This window comes from Rhagoletis zephyria, unplaced genomic scaffold (genome assembly GCF_001687245.7).
Source record: "Rhagoletis zephyria isolate East Lansing unplaced genomic scaffold, Rhagoletis_zephyria_1.1 Rzeph_scaffold_00040, whole genome shotgun sequence".
NCBI classification, from domain to species: Eukaryota; Metazoa; Arthropoda; class Insecta; order Diptera; family Tephritidae; genus Rhagoletis; species Rhagoletis zephyria.
In genome coordinates, this window is record NW_016157124.1 from 273,934 (window position 1) to 282,394 (window position 8,461).

General features: G+C 36.9%; 1 protein-coding gene across 1 annotated transcript in view; it reads left to right on the top strand.

Annotated features, from left to right (window-relative positions):
* LOC108366387 (uncharacterized) overlaps window positions 1-7,641 on the top strand; it is a 16,388-nt gene extending 8,747 nt beyond the window's left edge. Inside the window, exons 8-14 of the mRNA XM_017620791.1 lie at window positions 4,830-5,076; window positions 5,139-5,282; window positions 5,408-5,561; window positions 5,637-5,822; window positions 5,897-6,456; window positions 6,529-7,127; window positions 7,191-7,641. Coding sequence (XP_017476280.1) covers window positions 4,830-5,076; window positions 5,139-5,282; window positions 5,408-5,561; window positions 5,637-5,822; window positions 5,897-6,456; window positions 6,529-7,127; window positions 7,191-7,350 — 2,050 coding nt within the window. The 3' untranslated portion in view covers window positions 7,351-7,641. The remainder of the gene's footprint in view (window positions 1-4,829; window positions 5,077-5,138; window positions 5,283-5,407; window positions 5,562-5,636; window positions 5,823-5,896; window positions 6,457-6,528; window positions 7,128-7,190) is intronic.
* The last annotated feature ends 820 nt before the right edge of the window (window positions 7,642-8,461 follow it).

Consider the following 8,461-nt stretch of genomic DNA (forward strand, 5'->3'; position numbering starts at 1 on the left):
AAAATCTGAAATGTGCTACTTTTCGACGCGAATAATGAAATGTGCTAGTCTTCCACGCTAATAGTGAAATGTGCTAGTCTTCCACGCGAATAGTGAAATGTGCTACTCTTCGTAGGGACCGACGATATATGTAAGTGTTTATCCGAGCTTCTCCTCCAATTTGTGGTATACGTTTTGATGTTTTTATACAAAGGAGGGACTTACAGTTTTATGCCGCCTCCGAATGGCAAATGAATTTTTATGAGGAGCTTTTTCATGACAGAACACACAGAGATTTGCAATTGCCTGCCGAGGGGCTACCCGTGTTAGCAACAATTTTTTTTAACCGACTTCCAAAAAAGGAGGAGGTTATCAGGTTCGTCGGAATATTTATTTTATTTTTTTTTTTTTATGTATGTTACCGCATAACTTTGGACCACGTCAACCGATTTCGATAATTCTTTTTGCATCGGAAAGGTAGTGTCTCAGAGGTGGTCCCATACTAATCTGGTTAAGATCCGATCAGCGCATCATGAGATATATATACATATATATTTTTTTTGTATATGAGAGTTGAAGTCGGTTTTTTTTTTTGCTAAAAATTACTTGTTCTATTTAGATTTTGCCCCGACCAGGCATCGAAGCCAGGACCACAGCGGCTGCAAACAAGAACCGATCTGAAAAAAACGAAGCGTACAATTTGAATCAGCATTCTGTAACCATTTAGCGGCAAATTTCGGATCGATATCGCAACGTTGCGATCAGTTTTACAATTTTTCTATTCTATAAAATTTTTTCTACCATTTCTATCGCAAAGTTTGAAATTTTCTTTTCGATAATTGTTGATAGGCTAACGATGAAAAAAATTCGTTAAGCTTTGCTACAAAGATTTGTTTGACTGGCTGACCAAGAATGATGAGGTATGTAGCAAGAGCTGTCACAAGTTAAAATATTCTAAGTAAATGTTCTAAACCAGAGATGGGCAAAGTGGCTCCCAAGAGCCCTCTGCACTTAGGAGCCGGCTTAGCACATTTAGGTGCTAGATGAGGGGTAACATCAAGAGCCAGCATGAAGGGGGAGGAAGAGTGTATTAAAATTTTTTATACTCCGTCTTTCTTTAATAATATGTGTATATATGTAATGCTTTTTAAGGTATTTTTTACACCGCCTTTACCCTGAGAACTGATTTACATCTTGCGTAGCACTTGCTTGCTGGCTCTTTGGCTGCTTTAAGAGCCAGACATCTGCCCATCCCGGCTCTAAACTGCCCACAATATGTAGCTGTGGTTGTGGTGTATTATTGCTGATATAGCTAGCGAAATAGCTTGTGGCTGTGATACCTACATTCTGGTTAGCCAGTTAGAGTTTTTTTCATAACAAATGCTTGCTTATAGACTCCTTATGCTCCATACATACATACATATGTATGTACATATAAAATCGTTGATCGACGAATTAATACTACACGAAGAAGTCAAGTAGCGCCAAGCGTCACCGTTTTGTACGTTTTGCGGACAATAATATTTCTTGCATGGTCATTTGCACAAACTAGTTATTTGGGCAAATATCTTTGCTGTTCTTTGACTGAGCCAAGGACACTTTTACGCCTTCTAGTTGCTGACTAAAGTGATGCTATTTCCAGAAGCCGCAAGTGGTCACTAAAACAGCACATTCATACCCTACACCTAAAGTACCGTGAAGAGCAGAGAAAAACCAGACTTACGGCACTCAAATGGAAAAATTCTGTCATCCAAAAAAACGACTGCGATAAGACCTGTTTTAAAACCACATCTTCGGTATGAATAACAAGCATGCAACTAAAGGCTATTCATAAGCGAGCAGAAAAATAGTATACCGACAAATCGATTTCGCCAAAAAAAACAAATAAAGATTAAATGGTGGTCATACCCAAAGCGAAAATGAACTATAAGAACTCAACCAATTACCAACCACGATAGGCCATCGCTCAGCATACATATAAAGCGCATGTGATGCGCCACATAACACCCTCAAATAAACACAAGCTGTAGCCAATGGCATCAAAATCGAGGCTACGCTGAATACACTGAGGGAAATAATGCATAGGAGGCAAATTTCGTTCAACAATAAGTGAGTTAGTTTCCGCAGAGCATAACGCAATATTTTGACATAATACGTAGATTCGCGTTATTGTTCGAAAAACAGGTTATTGCGCGTTGTTCCTGTAATGTTGTAGCACTGTCGATTTTTATTTACACACCTGAAGTGGTTGTAAAACATTTAAAAAAGTTTTGATAATATTTTCTGTGGATAAATTTAATTAATCTGAAGGCTTGCACAAATATTACTGAAAATATTTGTTCAGTTTGATATTTTGTTTAGATACAAATTCATTGTTTTACATAAGCGTCTAGCGCGTGCTAATGTTTTCAAAGGCTAAATTCTATGAAGGTTTTAAGTAGGGGTTTATCCCACTTATGCTGTAGCTCATGGTTTCTTGTAAACTTGCTTACTGTGGAAAATGCCAATGTACAATGTTTGGTATAATAAAACAGCATAAAAAAAAATCGAATAGAAAGACTAAAAGTAGATAGAATAATTTTTCCTAGTCCCGTACAATTTGTATGTGGGTACATGATCCAATTCAGAATTTTTACAAATTCACTAAATCGATGATAAGATAAACGCATGTCCGACGACTGGAATTTATGTGCGCTCTGCGCAATCCACCAGAAAGGCCACCCCGCCATACGAGCCAATTATCGCAGGATCAGCCTTCTAAGCATCGAGCGTATTGTGTGCAAGACTGGAGCCAATCGCCAACAAAGTAATTAGACCTTATCATTGTGACTTTAGATTTGGCAAATCCGCCATAGATCAGGTATTCACAATACGTCAAATCTTGGAAAAGACCCACGAGAAAAGGATCGGCACTCACCACCTTGGTGTCGACTTCAAAGCCGCTTTTGACAGCACGAAAAGAGGTCATCTTTATGCCGCGATGTCTGAATACGGCTATGTAAAACGACGTTAAGCAATAACACCAGCTCCGTTAGAATTGGGAAGGAACTCTCCGAGCCGTTTGATACCAAACGAGATTTCAGAGTGCAGGATGTCAATAAAGAAGAGAGAGTTTAAATAAAATTTAATAAACATTAAATAAACAAAGGAAAAATAGTAAAATCTCCTCAATATGTGGTGTCCAAATTTTTTTGTTTTGACTGTAAATATGGGCTAGCAAAAAACCGATCCGAAAAAGGAGGAAAAACTGGATGAAATGCGGATTTTTTCAGTTTACCGATTAGACGGAGGTTGGACCCACATATCCGCACTCGGACTGCTGTCCGAAGTAGAGTACAAACTATCTCTCGTTTGTGTTGCCAAAGGTCCGATTTTAGCACTGCAGGTAATGGAGTAGAAGATGTAGTTAATAACTCCATTATATTCCTACAGCGTAGGCAGATATACATCATAGTGTTCGGTGGAAACAAAGTCACCTTTTGAAGGATGCAATTCTTCATCGCGGTTCCTGAAACTTGGAACACGCATTTCCACACACATTTCCACACATTTGCCGTATAAGCGACGCAGATCGATTTCAGACCTCGTTAGTGGTTTTTATATATACCTTTATTTAAACAAAATTTTATTAAAAAAAAAAACATCTACTAAATATGTACCTACTAGTAGCTTATTTAACAAAAGTTTCTCGAGGTAATATATTTTAGAAGTTTATCGGCTATGCTTATAAGTAGTGGGGGACATCTGCATAAATTAAATTTATCTATAATGATGATATGCACATTAGTGTGCGCCTTATTTTATGGAAGAAATTTTTTTCTAGGCTACGAAGCACAACTTCCCTCGGATAGGTTTGTTTGGTCATAAAAACGTGTTTGGCGAAAAAATGTCAAAATCGGATAATGTAGAGACGTGCGGGGAGGACCGCAAGTACACCGAATTCGTAGAACTTTAGCCTTCTAGATTTTGATCTTTTATTTTTAATTGGGAGATATCAAAATAGTGTGCATATTAGAGCGTACCACCTTACATGCAAGCAAAAAATTCGCCGTAAGCTCCCGAATATAAAATATTTTTGAAAGGCAATTTCGAAAAATTTTAATTTTTTGCCCAAACTTAGGGGTCGCCTTTTTAGATTTTTGAGGACACCTACATTCTGCAATACAAAATTTTATTTAAAATATGTATTACTGAAATAATCAAAATACTTCCAAAGCAAAAGTTAAACGTTTTATAATTTTTGGTGGACTTTAATTGCTTGGCGTTTGAGTTATAAGAACTGCCAACACAAAAAAAAAAATCGAATTTTGCATTCAAATCGAAATACTTACTGAGGAAAAATGTTGTGATTATTGGCGAGCTTTCATTTATTGGCATTTGGGTGGTAGGAACTGAGAGCTGATGGGTAAGTACAGTACGTTCGGCATAAAAAAAAAACATATCAAAATTGCCTTACAAAAATACTTTGATATTGTCATTGGGCTTTGTACCACGATTATGTTTATTAGAAAAAATGGAAAAAGCAACAAAATCCAAGCGGAGCTTCTAACGCTGCTATTTCTCAGATCATCACATCTCCTCATCAGACTTCTTCATCTACATAGACTTTAGCAAGGATCGAACCCGCAACATCGACGTGCAAATTTTAAAAATTTTCTGCAGAACACGACGCACTTTTGTAGGAGAAATCTCGCCTGGTACGGCGAAGTTTAAAAAATAAGGTGCACACTAATAATGTGCGAGCATATGCACATTTGCAAATACAAATTTGCATAACTGACACATTTAGAAATTAATTTTCCCTAATTGCTTTACAAAGTATAAAAGACTGAATTTAGGAGTAAATTCAGAATGTTTGCAATTCTCATTACCAGATCGTATCGAACCAACGCGGAAATGAGACGAAACGTATTGATTTTATTATTTTTTGTGTATTGCTCCAATTTTAGATTCACAGGAGCAATAATACCGAAAGTTTGCCTCAATAACTCGACTTGTTTACTTGGAAAATTTATGCTCGGCTATCAAACCAGTCTATTTGAAGCCTTTTTAGGCATACCATATGCCAAACCGCCCCTTGGTGATTTGCGATTTAGTGTAAGCGAAAGTTGGAATACAAATTTAAAAAGTTTTAATATTTGCACATTTTTCGTTTTTAGAATCCAGTAGAAGCAGAACTTCGGAACGGCACAATTTTAACGAAAATTCCGAAACCAAATTGCATACAAAAAAATTATGTCCAGACTGCGGCACCAATTACCGGCTCTGAGGATTGCCTTTACTTGAATGTTTACCGTCCCAAGGTGCGAGTGATAAAAATAAATGAATAACTTAAAAATATGTTTAGATTTTTGCAACGCTTTTATCTCTTTAAGTGAATATGCTTAATAGCAAATAGCTTTGTTTTTTTTTTTTTGTTATGTCATAGAACTACACTTCTAAAAATTTGCCAGTTTTGTTCTACATTCACGGTGGTGGATTTTTCAGTGGATCGGCAAGTCCTTTCGTCGAAGGGCCGGAATACCTTATGAATACAAACGAAGTTATATTGGTTGTGCCAGCTTATCGTTTGGGCCCATTTGGTAAGAGTTACAGCAACTAGTTATAAAAATAATTACAAACAAAAAGTAAACTTACGCAAACAATATGTATTTCAGGATTCCTCAGTACGAACGATGAAGAAATGCCGGGAAATTTCGGTCTAAAGGACCAGAATTTAGCACTTAAATGGGTTAACACACATATTTCCGCTTTCGGTGGAAATTCTTCACGTGTAACTATTTTCGGTCATAGTGCTGGTGCTGCATCTGCACATTTCCATATGGTGAGCCCTGCCTCAAAAGGTATTTCGCGTTTTTACTAGGCAAACACATACAATTTTCCATATGTATACCTAATCTCTCTACACACATTGCAGGTTTATTCCAAGGCGCCATTTTGATTAGTGGTGACGCAAACGCACCATATGCCAAGCCCGTGCCCGATCCGAAAACTCAAGCCATTGAATTGGCGCACTTTGCCGGTGTCAAAGGGGCTGCTGGCCTAAACACTACTGAGCTGGTTAAGGCGTTACGAAAAATAAATAAAGTTACATTACTTTCAGCTATCGATAAGTTGAAAATTAGCAATCCCTATCCATTAGTAACTTTCCGTCCCAACATCGAAGACTCAAATTGGCCGAATGCATTTTTAACAGAAGAAGCATTTGCCACTCTTTCCGGCGATTTTAATTCCATAACCGTTCCAACGATTATAGGTAATGTACCTGCAACGGGTGAAGGTATGGTGCTAGCACTTCGTCTGGCAAGTAATCAACAATTGCGAAATAAATTCAATAGCAATTTTAAACCGTTGTTGAGTGCAATATTGGACATACCAGAGGTAGAGGCTTCAGACGCAGTACTCGAAAAGTTAGTCTCAGTGTATATGCAAGGGACGTATTATTTGAATGACTATACATTGAATGGATTTTGGGAGGTTTGTATACAAGAAAAAAAAAACAATCCAAAAGAATCTCCCATTTTTCAAATGATCATTGATTTTCCTTAGCTTTTAGGTGATGCGAATTTTATTTATCCTGCCTACAGAACCATTAAATCTAGTTTCAATAGTGGGAACTCATGTACAGACACATCAACTACTGAATCAGCAACCGCGACGACGGATATTTCAACTTCCCAAACATCGAGTGCAACCGCGACGACGGATATTTCTACTTCCCAAACTTCGAGTGCAACCGCAACGACGGATATTTCAACTTCCCAAACATCGAGTGATGCAGCCGATATTTGTCCAGTAAATGCTTTTTACGCTGATGCTGTCATTGGGTCTGATGAGTTAGATTCAGATATCTCACGTGAGTCGGCGGTTAATTTGTCATCAGACAATTCGCAGGATTCATCTTCAGATGCCACGGCTGAGTGTTTATCAAATGTGATTGGAATTATAAAATACGACTATCGTGGCCCATATTCATTTTCTAAAATATATACTGGCAGCTATAAAAACTTTAGTACTGCTCACGGCGATGATTCACTATTCCTGTTCAGGGCATCGCAAACCTTCCCTTTGGGTTATGCGAAAACATCTCCAGAGGCAGCTTTGGTTAAACGTTATGTGGATCTTTACGTGGAATTTGCCAAAACTGGGTTAGCCAATTTGTGGAAAGTGCGAGTTGAAAGTAGATATTAATTTTAGAATTTTTTCTCCAGGAAAGTTAAGCAATTTGAGGAAATGAACGCTTGCACAAAGGCATCCTTAGCGGATGGTCAATGCCAGTATTTGTCAATTGTGAAGGATGTCGAACCATTCCGGGTTGATAGTGCATGGAATATCGATCGACTGCAAATGTGGGATGAAATATACAACTAAGCTGTTACAAGTGCATACCTAAAGTGCCTTACAAAGTTAAAGTATGCGGAACTATAATTTGGTAATCGGATATTTTAACCCTTAACTGGTATCCTGAATTTGACGTATGTATGTACGTAAAAAACAAAACATGATATGGAGTTCGCACAGCCCCTACAATATCAGTTAATTGTTAGATATAAATGCATTTCGGTTTATTATACAAAATATTAAAAATTATTCTCAATGAAAGCAATGAATTGACCTTTTTAATGCAAGATTTTTTATCAATATCAATATAATTTATACAAGGAAAGAAATAAGTTTTGTCAATGTCGGCCTAAATGGTTATTCTTTCTCAATAACTTAAATTTATTTATGTATTTTGAAAAATCCTTAAAACCTTCAGGCACAGTTGAACGAGTGGGCCTGAGAGCCAGAAACGGTTTTATTCATGCTCTTGTATTCACAGCTGAATCTCGCAGCAAGGCAAATGAATTGATTTTTAATCTTTTTTTGACAATGCGAAGACAGATGCCACTACATAATTGCATAATCGGAAGTTGTTGGAAATTCTAAAACTGGTAGCTATCCAGGTAGCAAGCCTGATCGGAAAAGCTTTAATAAATCTCTTTCGATAGACACTCATATTTTAATATTTCATAAAACTCCTGTATATGTGTTCTAAGTTCTATTTTTCAAACAGTTGGAAGTCCTTTTCAAAAGCATTTGATTTTTAAACACGTGGCAATCCTCCTCAACACAGGTCAGAAATAAAGCCTGTTTAAACCCATTTCGATTGATACCCATCTTATAATAATTCATTTAACTTATTAAATAATTTGAATTTAACTTTTTAAAAACATGCCAATCATCTTGAAACGTAAATGCTCGAAATGTCCAAACTAAACATTTCTTAACACTCCTTCGTTTGATACAGATCCTTACTAATATTATAAATCCGAAAGTGAGTTTGTTTATTTGTTACGCTTTCACGCCGTAACTACTCAACCGATTCCCATTAAATTGTGTACACTGTTGCCATTTATCCCAACTTAAAATATAGGATAGATTTAATCATAAAACTGAATTTTCATACCGCGTATCATATCTCAAAAAATATTTTTGATAG